Below are 27,381 nucleotides of genomic sequence, written 5' to 3'. Positions count from 1 at the left end.
GCAGGAAAAACTTGGCCAGGTTACACCCCATAACCAGAGCTTTAAGTCTTTGCCCTGGCGAAGTTAGACGGTCAGGAAAAACTCCTGGCCCTAAACATGCAACCTGATATCCCCTTCTCTCCTCACCTGTCTGTAGCGGAGCAGGTGCGTGGAGGTGCGGGAGTTGAGCAGCGCGGTGAGGACCCGGCGCACCAGGCCCTGCAGCTCCTTCTCCAGGGCCGTCCTCCACTCGGCCGGCTGGCGCTTCGTACAGCTGGTGCAGGTGTAGGCCACACTCTCTGGCAGATTGGACAGCAGCTCGTACATCTCGTCTGGTCGTGGGAGGCAAGGTAGCAGAGAGGGAGGTTGACTTTTTACACTCATTTATCGGTTGGTTATCGGTCAATTCTCAGTATCAAAAAGTGTTGACAACAGATTCATGCAGAGTATATGACTGCGGAAAGGCATTTTACAAGTGTTTTTGGGTATATCAACAGAAGTTGAAATTGATATCAACACATTTAAATATAATACCCCTAAGTAGTGAACATATAGCAGCCAAATGAGAGAACAGTGCCGAGTTCAAATCTGTATCACATAACAGGAGAGGTGATGAAAAACAGACAGACTGAAAGATGGCATTGTTTCCAGGGAGTCGAGTTGTGAAACAAGAGCGCCCACTAACCTGTGAGGTTCTCACACTTGGAGTGGACCCAGTGGTCGCACCTCCCACACTGCATCATCTTGCTGTCGTAGTCGTCGTCGTCATAGCACTTATCGCAAAGGGGGCAGAAGTTACCTGGAAAACACAAGTCGTTGGGTCATAGAAAAAATAATCTCTCTCCCCAAACCCTACTCATAGTACTGAGGAGACAGATGCCAGGGTCGTGTTCTTTAGGGACAAAACTGATTGAAACCAGGAGGGACTACCTGGACTTTGCCGACTAGAAACATTGTTTTCTGTAGCAAAACATTTTATATGTCGGTGTCCCTCCTAATGAATGCTTTTGACATTTTCCTTGGTCAATTAGAGATGTAGACAGTGAGGCAATAGCCAGAGTACTGTAGAGCTACATCCTTCTACATTACTTGAGACCAGAGGTCTCAATTTGGTCGCATTTGTGACAAAAATGTTTTGCTGTGCGACCATGAGTTTTATTTGGGGAGTACTGTGTGACTTATCTCCCAGAAAAATAGTTATTGTAATGACAGAGCTTCGATGTATCGTTGTTTTCAAGTGCCCTAGAGAAACTAGCGAGTGCACATTCGTTAGCGTCCTGGTTGCACCACTACTACGAAAACGGCTTGCCTCTAAGCCCAACCAGGTCAAGAGCTGACCCATATTAAATGGTGCAACATTTTTACGTTCCTGTCGCAGCTCGCCGAGACCGCATTACACATTCATAAACTATGTCTTGGGCAGTTCTAAAAGTAGTCACGGGTGGACGTGGTTAACCATTTGTTTACACTTTGCTCAGTCATGTTACCTCATTGACTGGCTAACAACCTGGTTGGGGGGGGGGGCACAGAAAGAAAAAGGGATAGCTTCTTCAGGACGACAATGATTGACAGATCTCTTGCATGTTGTCATCACAAACCTGATGTTTTAAAGAGACAGTGTACCATTTTCAACGTAATGCGTCACAATAGGAAGACTTATTTTACACAATGTAGAAACCTAATATTCCACATAAGACTACTTTCAATGACAGGTATTCGTATCAACGTTTAAGCTTTTATAATAAACAAAATATGTATTTAGTGTTACATATTCATTTCTAGGAAAAAAGAAAAAAAAAGTGCTTCAAAAGTATCTCAAAAGCAGCCCAATACAGGCTCTATCAATTGTGTAAAAAAAGGTTCTGGGTTCCATGTGGTGCTCCTAACTTTAAGTTGGGAGCACCAGTGTAACCAATTCAAAATTATTATTTATGGTCCTGCTTGTGATTCACCTTTAGCGAAAAGTTTGGCACAGTCATGACATAGGGAGAAGTCATGTGACCACTGGGCGTCCCAGGCCTTCCCAGGTTTTGTGGCCCCGCAACTCTTACAGCGAACACACTTGGTGCAGATCTGGACACAACGAGGACACAGAGGGAGAATTCATGAGAAATTCATTCAATGACAATTAGTGGTTAAACAAAAAGGCAGGCAGTTAAACCGTCTAAACCTTACCCTAAACTTCACCAATTTCAATCTATATGCCTAGCCCTCCTAACCTTTGGGTCTGCTGGCCAGATATACACTAACAAAAACCGAATTGTACTGCTTGGATGAGGGAGCAGGAGAAGAATGGCGTGATGCATACCCAGACTCGTTTCTTCTTGGTGGGTCTGGTGGGATGGTTGGGTCCCAGGCACTCGGGGTGATAGCTGTTTCGGCACGTCTCACACTCCAGAAGTTGCTGCTTGGGGAAGAAGAGGTGGAGAGAAGCAAGTTAGCAACCTAGCTGCCAATCTTGCCTCACTTTGTAATTAGACAAACATTGAAGCTTGAAATGTAAATCTCTCTACCTCTTTGTGGAAGACATTGAATAGAGCCAGACATTACAGGGATAATGATATAGCAAGGCTAGACAAGGGGTGGGAAGTTTTCCTCCCAATAGTGCATACCGAAAGGCCTTCATCATGATATTGTTAAGGTACGTGTCCTAAATGACATCTTATTCAACATTTAGAGCACTCCGTTTTGACCTGGTCTGGTCAAAAGTAGTGCACTAAAAAGGGAACAATTTGGGACACATACTTTATTTGTCTGGCTCAAAACCCTGATTAGAATGACAAAGAGGAGTAAACAGCATGATTAAGTAACTGGCTCTGTAATGAATATTTTCTGAAAAGTCCCCGTGGGATATTGGAAAATCCCCATCCCAATCTAATAACTCAGGAAGATGAGGGCGTGTCATTATGAGATTTCAAAAGAATTTGTTGTTTCGCTTTAGCTTCGTGAATTAACATTCATGAGTTTCTTTCCACAAGCAGGAGAAGACACGTCGACTGACGCTGCTGATCTACTTCCTAGAAAATGACCACAAACAAATATGCAATCTCAAACCGCTAAATAGCCTTTGTTACTCACTCAAATCATTCGAAAGGGAGAGCCTTACTTTAGTCTTCTGGTGCTGGAGGCCACAGGTGTGGCAGAAGCGACAGCGGCGGCAACACCAGTTCTCCCACTGCTCCTCCAGAGGGCGCTCGGTCTCCCCCAAGCAGAAGAGATGGAAGGGCTCGCAGCACACCTGGCAGAAGACAAACTGGAGGAGAAGGAGAGGGAGGTGTGTCGGTGCAGTACACAGTCATTGGGGAGTTTTCAGTCGGTTCCAAATGAATAAAAATGGGTACTAAAGTGGGACGTGTGGATATAAAAAGGCTGTGTGTGAGAGAGGCATTATTTCAGACACTTTGAACTGCCTGAAGACCACCACTATTGGTCTAAACCATGTGGCCTATTGTGCCATCTGAGTGTTTGTTGCTGTATACTATACTAGGGTATTTAGATATTCCAACGGTATGATTATCAATACCCTCACCGGGCACCACTGCTTATAACTAACTAGAAGTTAGTTATAAGCGCTCCTTTTCCCTCATTTTGAGAGTGAGGCCAGCAGGTCCTCACCTTGGTAGAGCGAGCGAGAGAGAGCTTGCAAGAGGCACCCGTGACTCACCTCGACGTTGCCACTGCTGGCACAGAGGAAGCAGACGACCCGCGGGGTGATTGGCACGGAGGTGAGGAGGCCGAGGCCGCCTGTGGCCCACACGTTTTCCACGTCATGGTCCTTCTTAAAATCCACTCTGATTCTGTGCACTCCGTCGCAGGGCACTTTCTGCTTGGCGGTGCCCCCGGTCGAGGGAGTGCTCAGCAAGTTTAAAGTACTGCTCTCAGGTTTGTTGGCCAACGGCTTCTGCTGCTGGGGAGGTAGAGGAGAGGGGTCAGGGATGAAGGCCAAGTGGCATGCATGGGACTTATGGAATATAATTGTATATCACTTAATCCATCCAAAGATGGACATTTATTTGCCTTTGACAACGCCTTACAAAAAACGTCATGTCATAAAGGGAACTGCAGAATAGGGCTGTGGCGGTCATTGAATTTGGTCAGCCGGTTCTTGTCATGCAAAAGACTGCCGGTCTCACGGTAACTGACCGTTACCAGAAACACATCTAACATTTCCAGGCCTCCACGCCACATACAAGCAGCTGATGCACATCTTTGGAACATCAACATTGAAGAAATTCTAATAAATGTATTTAAAAATGTACACCATGACAATAAATCCATATTTATTTTTTAGGCAGGTCTAAAGAACCATTATGATATGAAGAAAATGCATTTCAGAAGATGAGTTGGCCTACTGTATGTTTTCTGGCTACGCACCATACCATAGGATGTAGGCTTGCTCATTTAGCAGACAAGATATGCTTATATGTCCCGTGCCATTATTTTATCGCATAGTAAGAAGAATAACTGAATAAATAAGACATTTTTCCCATTCTAGGGCAAGTGTGCATATGAAGTGCCTATGTTGAGCGTAAAAGTGATCACTTAAAAACCAGGTCCTATATGCTAGATTTAGAGTTATCTGGCACCTTTAGTTGAAGGATAGGTCGCAGGCGCTGTTCTCGTCAAGTGATCACATGTCATTCGTATGCACTCGAATAGATTAACGGTTCAGAGGAGGCTATGTGAAGCAGGCCTTCATGGTCGAATTGCTGCAAAGAAACCACTACTAAAGGACACCAATAAGAAGAGACTTGCTTGGGCCAAGAAACACGAGCAACGGACATTAGACCGGTGGAATATGTCCTTTGGTCTGGGGTCCAAATTTGAGATTTTTGGAGGTGGTGGTATGATGGTGTCGGGGGGGCTTTGCTGATGACACTGTCAGCGATTTATTTAGAATTCAAGGCACACTTAACCAGCATGGCTACCACAGCATTCTGCAGTTAGTAACCCCCCCCAAAAAAAAGTTAAACAAATCAAAATATATTTAAACACTTTTTTGGTTACTACATGATTCCATATGTGCTATTTCATAGTTTTGAAATCTTCAATATTATTCTTCTACAATGTAGAAAATAGTAAAAATAAAGAAGAATGAGCAGTTGTGTCCAAACTTTTAACCGGTACTGTGTGTGTGTGTGTGTGTGTGTTTTTCACTCAGTTTCAATCGGCTGTTGAACTTCATCCTTCAAATGAATCATCCCCAGTGAGATGAGTTTTAAAAGCATGATACTGTTTTGATGATAAGTGTTTGTGATTTTTGATTGCATTTGCATTGATGTCAGAGTGGTTAGATGGACAATAGAGCCCTGAGTATCAGGCCATTAGCGACCTGATGGTTGTTAGCAAGTTAGGTACTACCAACGCAAGTCCTGAGTGCATAAGAGGAGATTACCGTGACTCAGGGGTCACATGGAATTTTACTGCGGTCATGACTCATGACTGCCGGTGTGGTGGTAAGACAGTCACAGCAACAGCCCTAGTGCAGAACATACCTTCTCTTTTGGTTTGGTGGGTTTAGGTGGTGGTGGGACAGAGCGAGATGCCGGTTTCTTCATTTGTTTCCCTTCGGGTGCTGAGGGGACACAGGTTGTAAGAGTACCAACGTTAGCTACTATCCCATTTAGAGCAAATCAGTGCTTTAGACCGCATCAGAGAAACTTAATTATATTATTTATTAGCGTTAACAGTTGGATATACTAACGTGCAAGGGAAAACGGCTATATTCTAGCCATCTCAGAAAGGGGTCATCATAACCATTACAATTGGAGATTTCATGCTATGGCTCCTCCTACCAGTGTCTGTGATGGGCGTGGCTAAGCTCTGCTGCTGGGGCTTCCTCTTGGTTTCTGTGGGCGGAGACTTGGAAGCTGCACCCTCCTTTTTGCAGTCCCCTGGGTGGGCTGTGGCCTCTGATGCTGCTGTGGTGGCTGCTGAGGCTGGGGTGTTGGTGGGGAGGGGGAGCTCTGGAGTGAGGAGGACGATGAGGAAGAGAAGGAGGAAGGGGAGGACGGAGGGGTGGGCTGCTGGTGCTTTCGTTCCTTCCTACTAGCAGCACCCGTGGGTGCCGGTGCAGGATGTTTCTGGTCTTGCCCAGGGGCGGTGGTGCAGCTGGGGGCCTGGTCGTTTGGGGGGGTAGGGTTGTCGGCTGGGGGGGACTGCAACTGTGGCGGTGACTGTTTTTGCTTCTCCTCACCTGGCTTCGGGGGAGGAGTTACACTCTTTTTGCGAGGGGGCTCTTCCTTCAAAGGGGGCGGGACCTGTTTGAGACTGGGCTCAGTGCTTGTTGGGCCCTTGACGGGGTGTAAAGCCTCCTTTTTTTCAGACAGTTTGTTCTTCTTCTTGTATTTTTTGCCTAAAAATAAAAATGATACAATCCCATCAATTACACTGAGAACTGTGAATGACAAAGACAATGTGGCTTTATGCAGACACAGACCTTTCACTTGCTTCTTGAGAAAAATCTTGGAAGGCATCCACTGCAAGTTCTGACACTTTCGGACCCTGCGACAACATACAAGCATTACAGTCAGTCACATTACAGTCAGTCACATCAGTCAAACATTGTGGCGTGAAATGAGTGAGACTGGGATAATCGCTCAACTCAAGTCAACATAACAGGATTCTCAATTTCTCATACTCACTTGCAACACTGCTTCTTGATATTGCGGCCCCCGAACTTGGGCTTGTCCAGGCAGTTGGTGCAGACCCCGCAGTCGTCGGGGACCTGGCAGCCGGGACACTGCCTGCAGCGTCGCGACCGCCGCCCTTTCCTCGGCGCCGCCCCTCCCTCCTGGATGATCTTGGTGTGCCTCATCACCGGCTTGATGGGAGGGGACTGGGGCTCCGCCTCCTCCGAGCCCGCCACTGAAGATTTGTCTGGGGGGAGCATTCACAGCATAATATGGTGACGGATCAAAAAAAGGTCCCAAGTGGAAACAGATAATCACTCTTGTAATGGAGTGCCAGGCCAGGAACATATGAAACAGAATGAGATACGGCCCTTATCATCAAACGCCACAACTTCATTGATTTGTCGGAGGAGCATTTGATTATGCGAGCGGGTCATACTTCATTACAAATATTCAAAAGGAGACGTGCCCGTTTAACATGGATCTCACCATCATTCCCCATGGAGGACAGGATCTTCTCCCTCTCCTCCCACGGCAAGGCACTGAGAGTGGGCATGTCGTCGGGGAACACGGCCCGGTTGCGGCCCAGGGCCACAGCGGCGCGCCGACACACGTGCTTGATGCGCGGCCCTCGCACCGACGTCTCCGAAGAGTCGCTCTCATGACTCTGGTGGAGTAAAGCCAAAACAAATCTGCACAGTTAAAACTCACTTCACTGGCTCGAGAAAGTGGCCGAATTCTGGGTCTGTGTTTAAATTATGATTATTAAATAAAACAATTAAAAATAATCTATGTTAACTCTAAATCAGTCTCTGAAAGGGGCTATTCTGTAATAGGGCTGTCCCAATACCAGTATTGACAAGCTATGCAGATTCGTGGAAAGGAAGCAAAGCATGAAGCAGACTTACATTTCTTGAGGAAAATAGTTATGTTGCAGACACATAGCCTGTTATCGCAGTCACATTTAGTTTATTTTCCAAGCTATAGACAAGCTATAGACTACCATACAATCATTTACATACAGCAAAGTCTTGAAGCAGAGTTCAGTCTGCTTCAAGTTCTTTTTGTTTTGGTGAAAAATCAAGTATCACCATACTGGTCTCGTGACAGCCCTAATCTGTAAACCATCATTCTCAAGGCTCTCTTACCAGTTGACGACAGTCCTCTTAAATACATACACCTCCTTTTTCTAAAGGAGAATATATTTGTGCACGTCTGTCTGCATAATGCATAATGTACAACGTGGTTTGGCAGAATTCCCCTTGAATAAACCCCTTTCAGGGACATTCCTGCTATCAAGTTTCAGTCTGTGTTCAAAACACTCACAGTGCTATTGATGGCAGCAAACATTCTCAGAATCATGTCAAATGATTTCATTGTGGTTGTGAGGAGATGGCAATGAAACGTATCAAAACCCTTTCCGTGTTAAAGTAAACCAACAGAAATAGCCCTAGTCAGCGGAGAAGAGGCTGCGGGGGAGGAAGAGGGGAACTAACCTGAACTTTAGGATGGTCTGGGGATTTCAGCGACTTGCTCTTCTCGATTTTGAACAACTGCGCTTTGGCCTTCTTCAGCAGGCCTGCCACCCGCTTGTCGGCCACAGGCTGCTTCTCGGCGTGCGCCAGCATGGAGCCCAAGGATGGGACCGCCGGGGGCTTCTTGCTGCCAGTCTGCCCCGGGGGAAGGCCTGCCTGCTGGGCAGGGACACATGTTGTTTTCTCCTTCTCCCCAAGTTCAGCCTCTGGCCCCCTCTCCGAGGGCCGGGTCTTTTTGGAGGCGCGGCCCTTGGTCAAGATAAGGGGGATAGAGGAGTGGACTGCAGCCCTTTCTACAGGTGATGCCTCTGTACCCGAGTCCACGGGAACAGACTTCTTCCTCCCAGGTGTCTTTTTAGGAGCGAGGGACGTCAGAGACTCCTCCCCTTCCCGCCCCTCCCCGGCAAACAGGCTGGGTGTCCTATTGGGAGAGGCGTCTGGAGTGGACGCCTTGCCTCTCCTCTCCCAATCTTTCCTGCCCTCCCTTTTGTTCTCTTTCTCACGCTCTCTGCTTTTCTCGGTCTCCCTTTCCTTCTCCTTGACAGGAGCAGAGTCCCGGGAAGCCGAGGCGCTCCTCTCTCTCCCCCCTTTCCCAGCACCGCGGCCCGTCTCCTGGGGGCTGGAAGTGAAGAGAGAGAAGAGTTGGGAAGAGGAGCAAGAAGCGGAGTTGCCACCCACACCACCAAGGCTCCCAGCTGCTCTATGTCCTTCGGAGGAGGAAGGTCCGTGTGTGGAGTGGCCCAGGGGGCCCGGTGAGAAGGTGCTGAAAGCAGCAGGCGTTAAGGCACTAGTGGGCAGAGAGCCGAGGGAATTACTGGTGCTGCTGGCACCAGTGGAGATGGAGCCTGTCAGCACAGACAGTTCAGAGGGACCTTTTCCGGGCGGGGCCCCTGGCTGGCTGCTCCTCGTGGTCATGGAGTGTGAGGGGGACCGGGGTTGACCTCGCAGGGGTCCCGGGGTCGTCCTCTTCTTGCGTCTCACCGACCGGCCAGACTTGGGGGAGGACTGGAGGGGAGACAGCGATCCCGGGCTGCTCCCTGATGACGACTGCAGGGTGACCGACTCAAAGATGCGCGAGTGCGCCTCGCTGGGAGTGAAGCGCGGGGCGCGCAGCAGGGGGCTGCGCTTCTGGAGTGGCGACTCGAAGCGGGAGGAGGGGTGCTGCTGCTGGTGGTGGTGGTGGTGATGTAGTGGAGAGAACAGACGGGTGCCCGCCCCAGTCCCACCACCCGGCGCAGGGTAACCCGCTGAAGCAACCGCCCCGGTACCAGCGCCATGGGGCATTAGACCCACGTCTTGAGCCGTGAGAGGTGGAGGGCGGAAGTTGTCGAAGATAGGCTTGCGGATAAGGCCCTCCTTGGCATACTTAGCGGAGGAGAAGTACTGCTGATCGGTGCGAGACCGAGATGTCCAGCGGAAGGTGGGCTCTCTCAGGATGGACCTGCGCTTGTCCTGCAGGCTGGAGAGCACCAATGACTGGCCCTGGAGAAACGGGTGGGGCAGGATCCAAGGGGAGTGGGAGTGGTGCTCCGCTGTGTTGGAGCCTGACTGGGCCTGCTGCGGGGAGCTAAGGAGAGGGGGGGGCGGGGGGGACGAAGACGAGGAGGCGGCGGAGGCGGCTTGTTGAGAGTTGGACATCAAAACTCCCGTGGCCGGGCTGATGATAGCCTTCTTCCCTGCGGTGACCAGGCTGCCTCTTCCCCTCGCCCCAAGGCTGCCCCTGCCCACACCCTGCCCTCTGCGGCCTCTCCGGCCCCGCTCAATCAGAACACGCTGCTCCGGCTCGGGCTCTGACGGATGCCTGGAGGAGTGCAGCATGTCCCCCTCCCTCTCTCCCTGGGAGGATGGGGAGTGGTCTCGCTCGTCGTCATGCTCATCATCAGGCTCGGACAGGGCCTGAGTGCCCTCCGAAGCCTGGGAGTCGCACGACGAGTCGTCCAGACTGGGGCTGCTGGATCGGGACGACTCACCCGACGAGAGCTGGGAGGAGTGCAGCGACACCGCGCTGGAGCCACACGAGGCGACACTACTGCTGAAGCGCCCATTGCTGGTGCTGTTGTTGCAGCTGTTGTTGAGCAGGCTGGCCGCCGTGGCCCTGCTGGGTGTGACAGTGGGAGGCGGGGGAGGGATGGTGTCGACCGGAGCTGCGGTCACAGCTTTAGCAGCGGCGGCGGTGACTGCAGCTGTAGACGCACGCATGGGGGAGGCCGCCGAAGCGGGACGGGGGACAGCGACGGGGGGCGGAACTGCATCTAACCGTGCCATCTTCATGTGGGGGTGAGAGGCGCCGAAGCTGCCTTCGTCCTCGATGAAGCGCTTTGGGGTTTTAATGATGCGCAGCGAGACAGTGCTCACCACGGGCATGATGAACTGCCTGATGTTCTTCAGCTGCGTTCTCCTCCTCCTCCGGATGCCTGCCTCCATGGCTGCTGCCCCTTGGCCTCCTATGGCAACCACCTCCTTCTCTAACAGTTTTTTTTTCTGCGCACCTTTCTTGGCGCGCTGCAGCAGCTGCTTGGCGATTGCGGCGTCAGTGCGTTTGGAGGGGGGAACGATGCGCACGGGCTTGATGTGGCGGGGGCTGGTTCTCAGGTTCAGTGGCCTGCCCAGCTTGGAGGGAGAGGATGAGGGGAGCGAGCTTGAGGAGCTGTGGACATCGGGGCTGTCGTCCTCCTCAGCAAAGTGGGACGCCCTGAGCTTAGACTGCTGTTGAGGAGTGTGGGGGTCCGTATCTCTGTCCCGGCGGACGCTGAAGGACTTTTGTTTGGTTTCCTCTGAACAAGAGGCCTGGGCAGCAGCAGCCTCGGCTTTGAGGCGTTCGGCAGATGGAGGCCGTCCTCGTCTGCGCCGGGGCACACCGGGCACCGGCACACACTTCCTGGCGATGGCCTTGAGTGGGCTCAGTTTGACCTCCCGCAGCCGCTTCAGTTTGGTCACCTTGGATTCGCGGCTCGCTTTGGCCTCTGTGTCGTGCTGCTGCACGGAGCCCAGGGGCGTTCTCTTTGTGGCTTTCCTCTCCTCGTCCTTGCGGTGTGTAGTTGTGGAGCTGTGCTCCTGCCCCACCTGCCTGCTGTCATTGTCTGTATGGCTGCCGGCCTGCAAACTTCTCTGGGTGCCAGAGGCCGGAGGACGGCCTCTCCTCTTCTCTCCAGAGCCAGGCGGCCTCCCGGGCAGCCGCTTGGCCTTCTCCACAGGCCACTCCTGGCCCTCGGGTTTCCCCGAGGAAGGCGAGGGGGAAGGGCCGGCGCCTGCGGGCCCTTTCTGTGCAGTCAGGGCCCGCGGGGGTCGGCCTCTGGGCTTCTTCTCCTGCGTGGGAGTAACTGGTACAAAACAAACAAAAATAATGGGTTTCAAATAAGTGGGGCTACTTCTACTACTTTTGAGAGAGATTGTATATATATATATACACACACGACTAAAAGTATGTGGACACCTACTTGTCAAACATCTCATTCCAATATCTTGGGCATTAAAAGGAAGTTCTGCTCAGCGACTTTCTCTATTCAACCTGACAGAGCTTGAGAGGATCTGCAGAGAAGAATGGGAGAAACTCCCAAAATACAGGTGTGCCAAACTTGTAGTGTCATACCCAAGAAGACGAGGATGTAGTCGCTGCCAAAAGGAGCTTCAAAGTACAGAGTAAAGGGTCTGAATGCATGTGTAAATGTGGTATTTCAGTTTTTTTTTAATAAAATGTGCAAAAATGTCTAAAAACCCGTTTCGCTTCATCATTATGGGGTATTGTGTAAATTCCCAAGGATTTAAAAAATATATACATTTTAGAATAAAACTGTAACGTAAGAAAATGTTGAAAAAGTAAAGGGGTCTTTATACTTTCCAAATGCACTGTATATACACAAAGTATGTGGACACCGCTTCAAATTAGTGGATTCGGCAACAATGGCTCAGCCACGAAATGGTAGGCCACACAAGCTCACAGAATGGGACTGCCAAGTGCTGAAGCGTGCAAAAATCAACTGTCTTCGGTTGCAACACTCACTCAGCATCAGCACAAGAACTGTTCGTCGAAAGCTTCATGAAATGGTTTTCCATGGCCGAGCAGCCACACACAAGCCTAAGATCACCATGTGAAATGCAAAGCGTCGGCTGGAGTGGTGTAAAGTATCGCCGCCATTGCACTCTGGAGCACTGGAAATGCGTTCTCTGGAGTGATGAGTCACACTTCACCATCTGGGTTTGGCGGATGCGAGGAGACCGCTACCTGCCCGAATGTATAGACACTGACAGTTGTGGGTGCATTGCATGATATATTGTTCTTCTTGCTGTTGTCCGTGCCCAATGTTTGTACCATGTGCTGCTGCCATGTGTTGCTACCATGTTGTCATGTGTTGCTGCCATGCTGTGTTGTCATCTTAGGTATCTTTATGTAGTGTTGTCTCTTGTCGTGATGCGTGTTTTGTCCTATATTTTTATTCTAAACCCAGCCCTTGTCCAGGCGGGAAGCTTTTTGGTAGGTCGTCATTGTAAATAATAATTTGTTCTTAACTGACTTTAAAATAAAGGTTAAATAAAATAGAAATAGTGCCAAACGTACAGTTTAGAGGAGGAGGAATATTGGTCTGGGGCTGTTTTTCCATGGTTTGGGCTAGGACCCTAAACAGTACAGCATAAAAAGACATTCTACACGATTCTGTGTTTCCAACTTTGTGGCAACAGTTTTGGGAAGGCCCATTCCTGATTCAGCATGACAACGACACCGAGAACAAAGCGAGGTCCATACAGAATTTGTTTGTCAAGATCAGTGCGGAAGACTGACCTGCACAGAGCTGACCTGACTGACCTGCACAGAGCCCTGACCTCAACTCCATCAAACACCTTTGGGGTGAATTGGAATGTCAACTTGGAATGTTGGAATGTCAACTGTGAGCCAGGCCTATCGCACAACATCAGTGCCCGACTTCACCAATGCTCTTGTGACTGAATGGAAGCAAGTCCTTGCAGCAAAGTTCCAGCATCTAGCAGAAAGCCTTCCCAGAGGAGTGGCGCAGCAAAGGGGGACCAACTCCATATTAATGCCCATGATTTTGGAATGAGATGTTGGACGAGCAGGCGTCCACATACTTTTGGTCATGTAGTGTACATAAATAAAAACACCTCACCTGCCAACGTCCTCGACTGACTCTGCATTCTTCGGTGTTCACTGACTGTCCCAAAGCCTCCAAACGCTCCTTCCTATGCCGGGAAAAGACAAGAAACATGAAATCTGACCAAAACGTTAACACGTTTGCCAAAATACTTCAATAAAATAACAGCATGATTAAAGTGTTTGTTTTTTTAAGGTCAAAGTGATGAATGAATAAACTGATTCAGAATTCAAAGCATCCAAAGACACAATATTCAGGCCTAGCTGTGCCCTTCAGTCATCCCTGTACTGAAACCACTCACAACGAAGATAGTTTAGTCCCCTTAAAAATTACGGTAGTCCCATCTCACTTTCACCAGGCTGCTGACTCACTCCAGTCAGGTTCCAGTCATTCCGTTACCCTATGCTTTCCAGATAAGGTGCCTAAACTGGAGAAGGTTGTCAGAACGCTAGACATTCTCAAAATGTCCAACTCAAAGCTGCGAAACACAGTAAAGCCAAAACCACAAGTCAGTCGAGCATTTTCCTGTCTTAGGTAAAGATAGCTCAGGAAAAAAAGTCTCACCGTCTAAAATGTTTGTACAGCTTTGACAGTGCTACCATCTTTGACACGCAAAGACCCAAACGTCGTTCCATAGTATGCATGTCGTGAAGCTAATAGCAGTGATGCTATTACTGTGTAACTCCAGTAAGGCAACATCTGAAAAAAATTGCTCACTTGGTAGTGTGTACCGGGTGCTCGACCAGTCGGTGAAAGTCAACATCACCCACGACAGAGAACGGTTGATTGTCAAGGGTAATGAATTCCATTATCTTGGCTTTAATGAATTTCGGCTGAGTTGTCTCGCTGAAAAATGTCTTACTCTTTCAAATGACTGCTCGATCTACACAGCAGACATTGTGGGCTAGGTTAGGAGTCCTGTGTTGCACGTGTAGCGCAACATTTCACGTGCAGTTATTACGTTATATAGGTATGCACGGTAGCTTTCACATCGGTTTTTAAAACATGTTGGAGACTGGTTTTTGTTCGGAATTTCAGATGACTGACGTGACTTGGTAGCATTGGATAGAAAACTTAAGTTTCTAAAACTTAAAATAATGTCTGTGAGTATAACCGAACTGATATGGCAAGAGAAAACCAGAGAAATCCATCCAGTTCTTTTATCTTTGAGGTCACAGGCCATTTCAGTGGTAGCCTATGGGAAATACAAATAGATAGGACCCAGATTGCAGTTTCTATGGCTTCCACTAGATGTCAACAGTCTTTAGAAAGGGTTTCAGGCCCGGTTTTTTTTAGTTGGAAGAACTACAAGGTGTCTCATTAGAAAAGTAGCCTTGTTGGTGCGTGAATGAGGTGCTCGCTCTTCGTTATTTATCTTCCCTGTTGAACATACTATTCTACTATAAGCTTACTATAAAACACCCATTCATTGTGTAGCTGGGACCATTGGGATTGCAAACAGAGGAAGATCTTCAAAAAGGTAAGTGATTTATTTAAGCACCATTTGTGATTTTGTGACGCCTGTGCTGGTTGAAAAAGTATGTGTGGGGGCGCTGTCCTCAGATAATTGCATGGTATGCTTTCGCCGTATAGCCTTTTTGAAATCTGACACAGTTGGATTAACAAGAAGTTAAGTTTTTAAATTATGTATGACACTTGTATTTTCATGAATGTTTAATATTATGATTTTTGTATTTTGAATTTCCCGCTCTGCAATTTTACTGGATGTTGTCGTAGGTGTCCCGCTAGCAGTTCAAGCGCCAAAAGAGGTTATCGTCGGCGTTTAAACTAGACATAGGGCCGATACTGATGTGGCATTTTTAGCTAATATCGGCCAATTACGATATCTTTCATCCCTAATAAGAAGCATTTAACCTCTTCAACCTATGGGGGCGCTATGTCATTATTGGATAAAAAGACGTGCCCGTTTTAAGCGCAATATTTTGTCACGAAAAGATGCTCGACTATGCATGGAATTGACAGCCTTGGAAAGACAAAACGCTGACGTTTCCAAAACTGCAAAGATATTATCTGTGAGTGCCCCAGAACTAATGCTACAGGCGAAACCAAGATGAAGTTTCATACAGGAAATGCCCCAGATTCTGAAGGCGCTGTGTTCCAATGTCTCCTTATATGGCTGTCAATGCGCCAGGAATGAGCCTGCCCTGTGTGTCGTTTCTCCAAGGTGTCTGCAGCATTGTGACGTGTTTGTAGGCATATCATTGGAAGATTGACCATAAGAGACTATATTTACCTGGTGTCCCGCCCGGTGTCCTGTGTCAAAATTATTGCGTAATCTGTAGGTCCATGCGCGTTCCATTTATTCAGAAGAGAAAGTCAACTGCCACGAAGGATTTTATTGTCGATAGATATGTGAAAAACACCTTGAGGATTGATTCTAAACATCGGTTTGCCATGTTTCTGTCGATATTATGGAGTTAATTTGGAAAAAAGTTCGCGTTTTAATGACTTAATTTTCGTTTTTTTTTTCTTACCCAAACGTGATGAAGAATGATGAAGAAAACAGACCGATTTGTCAACACAAATAATATTTTTTGTAAAAATTGAACATTTGCTATCTAACTGAGAGTCTCCTCATTGAAAACATCTGAAGTTCTTCAAAGGTAAATGATATTTATTTGAATCCTTTTGTTTTTTGTGAAAATGTTGCCTGCTGAATGCTATGCTAAATGCTACGCTAGCCATCAATACTGTTACACAAATGCTTGTTTTGCAATGGTTGAGAAGCATATTTTGAAAATCTGAAATGACAGTGTTGTTAACAAAAGGCTAAGCTTGAGAGCAAATAGATTCATTTCATTTCATTTGCGATTTTTCATGAATAGTTAACGTTGCGTTATGGTAATGAGCTTGAGGCTGTAGTCACGATACCGGATCTGGGATGGCTCGACGCAAGAAGTTAAGATGCGTTAACAAAAGCAGCAAGATATTTCTTAGGCACTCTTTTTTGCTGTGTGAAAAACACAGAATTCTGCGTTAACAGGGCCCCTGTGAACTAAGGGCTTTTTCATAGCCTATACCACAAAAGGAAAATTGCTGAATAAGCCTATTAGCATAGCTAGATAGCGAAGCTACAGATAGATATTTCATCAGATGTATAAAATGTGAAGCATCCGGATGGCGTTTATGGTATGGTAGTAAATATGGTAGTGAGAGGAAGCCCAGTGGCCGGCAGTGGGAGAAGATGGATTTGGGCCGATATTCTGCAAATGTACTTATCGATGAAACATTTGATCTCAATACAGTTCTGTTGCCAAAACTAGAATCGGTTACCAACAGAGTGGACTAGGTTTTGTAGATACTAGCCTTTGACAAAGTTGCATTGTTTAAAAGGAATGCAAAGGGAATTGAGTTATTGCACACGCGCACTTCAGAGCAGACGTTCCCCAACAGAAATATGCTAATGTATGCTAGCCCACTAGGGCTCATTTGTTCCAATTTGAAACGACAAGCTGTGGCCTACCTTGGTTTAGTTCTACAATCTTTGGGGAAACATTTCATATAGCATTTGATGGCCACAGGCAGTCATAAGGCTACACAGATGTATTTAATGATATTACATTTACATTTAAGTCATTTAGCAGACGCTCTTATCCAGAGCGACTTGATATCTATTGCACCGTTGAGAATTACATTTGTTTCTCTTCACTTCCAGGAAGTACCATCAAAGCACACAGGTATCCATAGCAGCAGTGGTTGCTAGGCTGCCTAACATCTGCTGTGATGTCACCCACTCAGTCAGGTCATCTTTGAGAGGGCCTGATTGGATGACTCATCTCCTGACATAACACACACATTCACTTATTGGGGTACTTATTTTACTTTCCTCTTAAATGTTTCCCTCTTCTAAATTTTGAGGTAAGGCACAGTGAACGAGGCCATCTGTAGGAGTTACCGGAATTCAAAAATTCCAAAGCAACCCAAACAGCATGTTACACATGACTAATAGTGATCTCTCAGTTGACTAGGCTGTGTCTCAAATGCCTGTTTAAAACACTACTTGTGTCAAAAGTAGCACACTAGACAGGGAATAGGGTGTCATATGGGACACAACCCTCGTCTACAACTGTACATGATGATGGTGAACCTAATCAGTGCAGTCTCTACGGTGGGGTGTGGGATACTTTATATCAGGATATAAACGAGTCACAATCACAGCACCAGGAAGTGTGTCCTTGGATTGATTCAATTAAAGATCCGCTCCGCTCACTTGGAATTGGACAGAAATGGAATATTACTCAAGTCTCCAGGACCCTCCATTTGTAATTATGTCTGGGCCACAGGATGAGTGTGTAACAGTAATTATAGAGAAAGCAGATAAAAACAGGAGGCAGACGGACTCAATGTCCTCCAACACCAAGGTGGGACTCTGCTCATGAACTGCAAAATGCCTGTAAATTTAACAGCAAACGTATATTATATTGTCAGCTTAACTATCACAAGTATGGTTGTTTATGACAGTCAGCAGTACTGACCATTAGAGACTTGGACAACTGGGCAAGTTAAGAGGCCAAAGACAACTCATATATGCATGTCAGAAAACACAAAAGTCCTTAGATGCCCATCGTTGCTAGGCCTTACCCCCACAGATCATCCACAGCCACCCAACCCTAGGGCTGTTGAGATTAATATCTCAAAGTTCCCGTGGAAGTCTTTTGTGTGACTCCGTGTCGGAGGAGTGGGGGTGTGTAATTTCATAATCTTTATTTAGAGCAGCATGTGGGGCTTCAGTTTAAGTCCCTTCGGCCCAGTTTGTAGAGCAGCTGCTGTCTAGGAGTCCACACTACAGTTTTAACTCCAACCTGAATAGCACAGCCAACTTGTTAGCATCACATTTACTATTAATATAGTGATTAGGACACATTCGGTCCACTGCAATTTAATTTGGCATATAGCCTAGATTTTTGTTTGTGACGACAAGTGTTGATCATTTGCAATATAATAGCAGCCTCAAATGACCAGCTTTGCCCTTTTAAAATCATTCATTTTTAAATCATGTTGCCCACCGATACCTGCATTTTTAGATCGATCCATCTCCCACTTCAACTAGGACACTGATTGACTCTGTGCTGCAGTTCATACAGGCAGTGTTTCTCAGCATCTTCTCAGGCAGGCTGCTAAAGCTGTTGGTTGGTTGCAGGGAACTAAGGGGGGCGGAAAGTGACAAACGCGAGTAGCTCGATGACATCACAGCTCTGCCTCTCTGGCACTCACACAAACACTCGTCCTCCCTTCGCGTGAACCACACCGCAAGATGTAAACAGAGCCAAAACACGAGGGGAGGAAGAGGAAAGGGGGATGGGCAGAAAAGGAGGATGTGTGTGTGTGTGTGTAAGTTTGTGTGTAAAAGGGGGAGGTGGGGGGCAGCATCTTGACCACCTGGTACAGCAACTGAGCCTGTGCATGTCTCCAGGGGGACTGCGAGGATGAAAAGGGGTTGGGGTTGAACACGCTCGCACAGAAGCAAGCTAAATCCCAATCTAAACAAGCCTCCCACACACTAAAAGCCTCCCACTCCCCGTGCAGCCAGCCATGCGCTACAGAGGCACACACTCACTCCGCGCCCACAGGCAACCCGGGGAGAGCAGCATGCTGCGAAACCAAAAAGGCTTATGGGCTTGCTTGCAGGACAAGGAGCCACCTGCTACGGACGGCTAGGACAGGGGAAGGCAGGTAGCCTTGCGGTTAAGAACATTGTGCCAGTAACCGAAAGGTCGCTGGTTCGAATGCCCGAGCTGACTAGGTGAAGGGAAAAAAAGGGAGGGAGAGGGGGGGGGAACAAAAAAAACTGTTTGTGCTCTTGAGCAAGGCCATAATTGATTTAGTAGACACTCTACATAAGAGTGTCTACAAAATGTAGAATGTACAGTCAGGGAGAAAGGGGATGAAAGGCAGCATGCATAGCCTAGTCGGAAGGCTCTTGTTAGAAGAGGGTGACAAAAGCTTTTGTCGTCTACTCAGACTCCACATTTTCTTACTCCTGCTTGTGTTTGTTTCCCATCCACAACATGCTAATTTGAACCTACATTTCCACATCATGAATTGCCTCGTCTTTCCTCATAGATTAGCTAAAACAGAGCAACAAGTCCAATTCAATGCGGAGATGTTCATGCTCCGGTCTGCTAGTTGGGCCTGTCCCTTGCAAGCACATAAATATCAGAGCGGATGTAAAAGTGGTTTAAGGTATTCGGTTTTGCATCACTAGCAAGTGGGTGTATGTGGGCGAGGTGAGAAGCCCAATGTGACTGTTCTTGAATCAGAAGAAAACACTAGTTAGCTCTATTCAGCTAACGCTTTATAAAATGTATTCACCTACTTTCAACATCTACTGTCATTTTAAAACACCAGGCAGAGAAGTCCCAGCAGTAACTCCCTTTAAAACGCAGAGTGAATGAGAGTCACTGAGGGCTGCTCCGCTCTGCTCTTCAGGACTGCTGATGCGCCACACACACACATGGCTGCCTGCCATCCCTGTAACCCCATATATCCACATCATGTAGTGCAACTGATCATTAACTCTCAGCCCTGGCATATTTGAAAGCTGTAGAATTCAACTTGGAAGTTTGGAGCTATCTAAATGCCTAGAGAACCTTAAGTCCCCCTTTAATTACTAGCATTGTTAAAAGTTTAAACTTTGACGCTTCCCCCAGAATTCTAAATAATTTCATACTGTATAATTATCTGTCGAGACATCTGCCTTTTGATGTTTCAGAGAGTCCTTGTACATCACTGCGCTAAACCCTGAGTGAATATCGAGAGGTGTCAGGGGGAAAGTATGCCAAGAGACTTGCTTTGCAGTTTGAAAATTCTGAACGTGGTCAGGGAATAAGATTACGAGCACAGGGAGAACTCAATCTGTGTTTATTTACCAATTGCGATTGATGCAATGAATGGAGGGCAGGATAAAACAGCATGATATTTTGTACTACGCAACTGTATTATTCAAATGTGGGCTACAAGAATAAAAACAAAACAAAAAAAACAGAAAAGGTCTGGAGCTGGGTACAGACAAATGTGCCTCCTGATCGTATTCTCATGATAGTAATTTGGAGCAGCCTTCCCTCAAAATCCACACTGATACCTCTGAGCAGCCGAATGAAGAGCTAGAGGTTTCACTCCGATTTACTATGGATACTTCTCCCCTCATATACATACTGTATGTATATGCCCTTCCTGTGGCACATTCCTAATAAAAGGACACTGGGGAATTCTGGTCAGATTTTTTTTATTTAGGCAAGTCAGTTAAGAACAAATTCTTATTTACAATGACTTCCTACACGAGCCAAACCCAGACTATGCTGGTCCAATTGCGGGTTGTGATACAGCCTGGATTCGAACCAGGGTGTCTGTAGTGATGCCTCTAGCACCGAGATGCAGTGCCTTAGACCGCTGCGCCAATCGGGAGTCTCGGAAGAATTCAAGAAAAAAAAAAAGGGAATTCTGAGTGTCCCCCTAAAGATTGATATTCGTCTCTCTCGGGTGCCAAAATACTGGGTAAAAAAAACAGATACTGCTAGAATTGATGGCTCATGTTCCCAACACCTCACACCCACAGTGGCAGAGAGAGGCAGCTCCGACCAGCACCCTAATCAAAACAAAGCTGAAGACGCCTCCTGCGAGGTGTAATAAGGGGCATAAAGTATGGGGGACCAACCCCACACACAATTGATGGCTTTCTCACAGCCCTGAAAGCAGAGGTGAAAACCCTTTGGCCGCCTGCTAGAGCAGAATAAAGCAGTGGATGGGAGGGTCTGTGACTAATTCTCCTCCCAGCGTAGTCCCTAGGGGAGGAGGCTTCGCTCTTCACCCTTTGATATCAGTGCCTGTGCTCTTTCAGCCGTCTGCACTTCATGAAAGCTGGAATAAAAGCAGACAAAGCTTCCTGCTTGGATCCACACACTGTCTCGGGGACGGGAGCTCCGCCATATAAATAGGGCAAACACCTGCTGGACCCCTTCCGCCTAAACAACATTTAGCAAAAACCAGTGAGGCAAAGCATTCAGTTTGCTAACATCTATTCAGCTGCACTTGTGTGTGGGATTGACATCGGTCTTAAATCGGAGTCAAGCGAGAGGGGTTTGATTCTAAAGACAAAACAAAAGTGAGTCTGATTTTTGTTAAAGGCCAAACAAATGTCCCCAAAAAAGACACCTTTGGCAGATGGGTGCTTAAATAGACAACCATCATTTGGCTGGATCAATAAACATTTAAATACCCAATTCAATAGCCTACAAATGCTGCAATTTGAACAACAATGGTCTACAAGCCCTCTTTTGAGGGATCCCAAAAGGCTTGGCTAATCTATTCCAAAGTGGCAGCTGTCAGAAGAAAAGTTGAGCTCAGACGGCCCCTGTGTGGCTGAAGTGGATTTGGGTCTGCTTGGAAGGCGGGGCTCAGTGTCCGGCTGCTCCATGAGCTCAGCAGGCTGCGATGAGCCAGAACAATCCTGCCCAGGCGCAACAGCCACTGAATGAAATCACAATGCTGTGTCTGCAACATCCATGAGTGGCAAGTTACACTGGGATTTTGGCCGTATGTCCCCACCGCATCCCAGCGTGTTTTCCCCGCTCTTTGTGTGTCTTGGGATAGAGGGGGACATGTTGATCTGCCTTCCTATTTAAAAAAAAAAGTGTTAGCCCAGACAGAGGGACTCATTTCTATAGCACTGGCCAACATCAAAGTATATTATATTAACCTTTCGGGTAATCTACTAGTGATGGTAGGATACGTGTAAACACACAGGACAGAATCAGTGTTTCCAGATACCGCAATAGTTCTTATGATAAGGGGCTTATTGAAAAAAATCACACATGGGGGAGTGAGGGACCGGAGAAACCTCAAAATATATTTTCTTAACATCAAACCTGAATTACCCCAATAAGTACTCTAATATAACAGTACGTCTTACAACGTTGATAAAAGTGTTGAGTTACCCTCCATGTCCGATTCTACTACAACACTAGGGTCTACTCCCACTGCATTGAACGCGTGCTCATCATGAAAAAAATAAAGATGGTAGTTCGCTAAACCCGAACACACCCCCACATCACAAGGTCCGACAACAAAAAAAAGGCTCGTTATTGTAGCTCGCTAGGCTACCGTCAGTACTTAGAAAGATGGAATTCGGAGGAGCACACATCAAACACACATGACACTGGCGAACCATTCTCAGCCCACCAAAAAAAATGTAGTTCGCTAGCACTTCATCAGATGTCCACAATGCCGACATTATTTTGATACTACGCACTGTGTGAAGACGGGGAAAAACATGTCCACCTCCCATTTTCCTATGGATCAGCAATAGCTAGCTACCGTGGCGTAGTGCGTAGCATGGTAACGTTAGGTTCATGAGCTAAACACTTAGCCAAATGTGCGAGTCTTACTACAAAAGCTCAAATCCATCACTTAGCGAGCTACCCCGACCATTAGCCATACCCAAATATCTAAATCGACAATGTTGTTTCTAACTATTGTAGCGTCTACCTAGCAACTTTAGAAGCGTGGATCAAGGCAGAAAGACTAATAGTAGCTAGCTGATCATTTAGGCAAGGTAAATAGCCTCGTTCGATGGTTAGCATTGAACTGACACCTCGCAGCAAGCTATGGATAACGACAGCTTCTTGAACTCTTCGATATACTATAGGTGTTTAATGCTAAGCTAGTCAATGTTTGCAAAATAAAGTGTCTAACGTTCCTAGGTTATTGCAATTCAAATGAGTTGAGTATAATTAACGTTAGGTAGCTAGATGCCTTAACAAGAATCAAAAACATGAAGTTCAGGTTAACTTGTCCTCCCTAAATTGACATGTTTTGTTTTCAAACAGGAACCTCGCTAGCTAACCGGGAGGTCCCATGCTACAGTGTTAATCAATGTAACACTAGCATCACAGAAATGTACCAAAGACTGAGCCAACGTTCGCTAAAGTTAGCATGTTACTGTATCACACTGGCTCGTAGGACCTAATCCTGAACTCTGAAGAGGAGTCGATGGTGAGATATGATGAGGCTCTATCCCCACAAGTCACCACTCCACAACTAAGCCAACAATGGCCGCTAACCAGATACTGTAGCTTTATATCACATCCCTCTATTTTCGCCTCTGTGGCAATGTTAGATAACTAGACAGACAATAATGAATTCACTTTGGCCAAATTTTGTCTAGAAAGTCACCAGGCTACTTTTAACTATTCACAACATCAGCACCGTTGGTGCTACTCAGATAGCTACTGATCCTAAACGGACTTCCTTGTTGTGACTTGTGTGGTGAATCACTGTGAAAGGGATAACGTAACGTTAGTAACAGCACATGGATTGAAGCATGTTTGATGGGCTTTGATACCCAGTGTGGGGATCAAGGCCAAACAAAAAGTTAACTACTCTGCGATGACAAGTTGAGTCACACTCCGAACACCGAATGCGGAGGCAGCAACATAACTCCTTGGTACTATACCATTGCTAGCGCGTGTTCGACACTTCATGTTACACTTCTCATTGCAGCGATTTCACGTTAGCAAGCTAGCTAACAACCAACCACAATCAAGTTGGTCTTTCACTTACCTCCCCGCTGCTTGAACCACTCGACTCTCCCAAAACATCCCGAAATTTCTGCAGGTTGCAACCGATAGCAGAAGAGACCTGTAACGCAGCATCAAAGCCGGGTCCGAGCCCAGCCGTGTTCGGGTGGGTCCCTGTGCTACTTCGAAGGGAGGCAGTGACCCGGATTCGGCCCGCTCTCCTCCCGGTGCCTAAGTTGCTGCTCCCTCCGGGCCGAGCGGGGAACCGCCACCGACAGCTGTGCGCCATTTTACACTCTGCCTGTCTGCCCTAAGATCAGAGAGCTCTGTGGGCGTAGCCCTAAACCAGCTTTTCACATAACCCCCGCACCCTTCACCACGGTGAAAAACATCCGTATCCATGTTGCGGGGTGGAGATAAAGTGGCCCCGAATATGCATTTAATCAATGTTCCTAGTCAAAAAGCGTATAGCCATAGCATAGCTAAACAGGTTCCAGGGCCGTGTCCGGAAAAACACCTAACAGTCCTTAGCTACTGATGCTTGATCCATCTCAGAGAACCGATTAAATTCCTAATTATATGATCCATCCAACGCACGAAAGATGTGTAGCTGCCAGCCAACTAGAAAGCCACGAACTCGCAGTCAAACAGAGCAGTGAAGTCGTAGCTAGCTAACGAACAGCTAATAGCTAGCTAACGCTGATCTTCACAACTATGCCAATAGATACATATATTACATTTAGTCGACGAATCCCAAATGGCAGACTGGAAATTGAAGTATCTAACGTTAGCTAGCTAGACCGTGTCTTACAACATGACGTGGTAGACCAATTCGCTAGCTAGCCACATTTTAACGTTAGTTCGAAAGTGTAGACTGGCAACAAAAAAAATAGATACGTTTTCTTAACGAAACAATGATTGAAACAACTAGCTAGGTATTTGACCACATAAAAAATATAACTGCGACTACACATACAAGTGGTTGAATTTCTATCAGGAAGTAGCTAGGCTTAAATTTTTATTTATTTAATTGCGCCATAAACAACCTGATATGAGCAGAAGGAACGTGGTCATATATGGGTCAGACATCGATCGGGATTGGTGCCAAAATCATGAAAACGCAAAGCATAAATTGCTTACTTTCATAAATCCTACAAAACAGTCACAAACACTGTTTTTGGTCTGTTATTAAACTTTTAATTACAATTGGAAGTGAAAAAATTGCAACGCACCTGCAATTGTACCTGAAACACACGACATTCTGAAATACTTAATTTACACTAATTTACAGTCTTTAATGATAGTTAATATATCATTTATTTGTATAACAGTTACTTCAACTATATTTACACTATAACTTGATCACCTGTATAACACAATATTATGTAATATATGATTTCAGATGTCAGAAACACAAACACTGCAGTTGAAAATAAATCAAATTAAAAATATTTTAACTATTTGTCAGAAACAAATTGCACTTTCATCTCAGCTACTTAAATCAATTAGAAGCCATACCCTTCCAGATTTTTTGAAAACAACAGGTTCACTAACAGTGAAATGCTTACTATGGGCCCTTCCCAACAATGCAGAGGGAAAAATTAAAAGAGAAATCATAGAATAATAGACAAATAATAGCACAAGGAATAAATACACAATGAGTAACAATAACTTGGCAATATACACAGGGTACCCGAACCGAGTCAATGTGACTAGGTGAATGTACATCATGCTGTGTGGATGTTTTTCAGTGGCAGGCACTGGGAGACTAGTCAGGATCGAAGGAAAGATGAACGGAGCGAAGTCAAATCAATTCAAATCCAATTTTATTTGTCACATGCGCTGAATAAAACAGGTGTAGACCTTACAGTGAAATGCTTACTTACAAGCCCTTAACCTTTTTAAGAAAATATTTTTTTTAGCTAAGAGATGAGAATAACAAATGATTAAAGGAGCAGCAGTAAATAACAATAGCGGGGCTATATACAGGGGGAACTGGTACAGAGTCAATGTGCGGGGGCACCAGTGTCTTGGTAATTGAGGTAATATTGTTGGTATATTAAAGTGACTGCATAGATAATAACAGAGACTAGCAGCAGTGTTCCAGAGGGGAGGGGGAGGAGGGGCTAATACGAATAGTCTGGGTAGCCATTTGATTAGCTGTTCAGGAGTCTTATGGCTTGGGGGTAGAAGCTATTTAGGAGCCTCTTGGACCTAGACTTGGCACTCTGGTACCGCTTGCCGTGCGGTAGCAGAGAGGACAGTCTATGACTAGGGTGGCTGGAGTCTTTGACAATTTTTAGGACCTTCCTCTGACACAACCTGGTATAGAGGTCCTGGGTGGCAGGAAGCTTGGCCCCAGTAATGTACTGGGCTGTATGCACTATCCTCTGGAGGCTGAGTATTTGCCATACCAGGCAGTGATGCAACCAGTCAGGATGCTCTCGATGGTGCAGCTGTAAAACATTTTGAGAATCTGAGGACCCATGGCAAATCTTTTCAGTCTCCTGAGGGGGAATATGTTTTGTTGTGCAGGAGTGGCTTCAGTGTGTGCTGATTTATAAAAAAGAATCACATCTACATAAATATTCAGACTCTTTACTCAGTACTTTGTTGAAGCACCTTTGGCAGTGATTACAGCATCGAGTCTTCTTCGGTATGACGCTACAAGCTTGGCACACCTTTATTTGGGGAGTTTCTCCCATTCTTCTCTGCAGATCCTCTGAAGCTCTGTCAGTTTAGATTGGGAGCGTTGCTGCACATATATTTTCAGGTCTCTCCAGAGCTGTTCGATTGGGTTCAAGTCCGGGCTCTGAGGAGGACTGGCCACCCCACATAGCCTGGTTCCGCTCTAGGTTTCTTCCTAGGTTTTGGCCTTTCTAGGGAGTTTTTCCTAGCCACCGTGCTTCTACACCTGCATTGCTTGCTGTTTGGGGTTTTAGGCTGGGTTTCTGTACAGCACTTTGAGATATCAGCTGATGTACGAAGGGCTTTATAAATAAATTTGATTTGATGCTCAATGGGTGACATGTCTGGTGAGTATATGCAGGCCATGGAAGAACTGGGGCATTTTCAGCTTCCAGGAATTGTGTACAGATCCTTGTGAAATGGGGCAGTGCACTAAACGTGATGGCGGCGAATGAATGGCACACCGATGAGCCTCAGAATCTCCTCACGGTGTCTCTGTGCATTCAAATTGTCATTGATAAAATGCAATTGTGTTAATTGTCCATAGTTTACGCCATCCCATACCATTACCTCCCCGCCACCATGAGGCACTCTGTTCACAACGTTGACATCAGCAAACCCACTCGTATGCTCAGCACAGTTGAAACTGGGATTCATCCGCGAAGAGCACGCTTCTCCAGCGTGCCAGTGGCCATCAAAGGTGAGCCTACTGAAGTCAGTTACGATGCCAAACTGCAGTCAGGTCAAGACCCTGGTGAGGACGACAAGCACGCAGATGAGCATCCCTGAGATGGTTTCTTCGATTGTGCAAACCCACAGTTTCATCAGCTGTCCGGGTATCTGGTCTCAGACCATTCCCCAGGTGAAGAAGCCGGATGTGGAGGTCCTGGGCTGTCGCGGTTACACA

At 46.6% G+C, this 27,381-nt stretch overlaps 1 protein-coding gene across 1 annotated transcript in view; it reads right to left on the bottom strand.

Annotated features, from left to right (window-relative positions):
- Nucleotides 1–24,684, bottom strand: part of kmt2a (lysine (K)-specific methyltransferase 2A) — a 48,100-nt gene extending 23,416 nt beyond the window's left edge. The window contains 15 exon segments of the mRNA XM_029673185.2: nucleotides 127–311; nucleotides 665–778; nucleotides 1,932–2,052; nucleotides 2,288–2,386; nucleotides 3,086–3,232; nucleotides 3,644–3,886; nucleotides 5,475–5,554; nucleotides 5,775–5,867; nucleotides 5,870–6,334; nucleotides 6,419–6,483; nucleotides 6,624–6,858; nucleotides 7,101–7,278; nucleotides 8,108–11,466; nucleotides 13,267–13,339; nucleotides 23,830–24,684. Coding sequence (XP_029529045.2) covers nucleotides 127–311; nucleotides 665–778; nucleotides 1,932–2,052; nucleotides 2,288–2,386; nucleotides 3,086–3,232; nucleotides 3,644–3,886; nucleotides 5,475–5,554; nucleotides 5,775–5,867; nucleotides 5,870–6,334; nucleotides 6,419–6,483; nucleotides 6,624–6,858; nucleotides 7,101–7,278; nucleotides 8,108–11,466; nucleotides 13,267–13,339; nucleotides 23,830–24,075 — 5,703 coding nt within the window. The 5' untranslated portion in view covers nucleotides 24,076–24,684.
- Between the last annotated feature and the right edge of the window lie 2,697 nt (nucleotides 24,685–27,381).

Source organism: Oncorhynchus nerka, linkage group LG11 (genome assembly GCF_034236695.1).
Source record: "Oncorhynchus nerka isolate Pitt River linkage group LG11, Oner_Uvic_2.0, whole genome shotgun sequence".
NCBI classification, from domain to species: domain Eukaryota; kingdom Metazoa; phylum Chordata; class Actinopteri; order Salmoniformes; family Salmonidae; genus Oncorhynchus; species Oncorhynchus nerka.
This window is presented reverse-complemented; position numbering and strand designations above follow the sequence as displayed.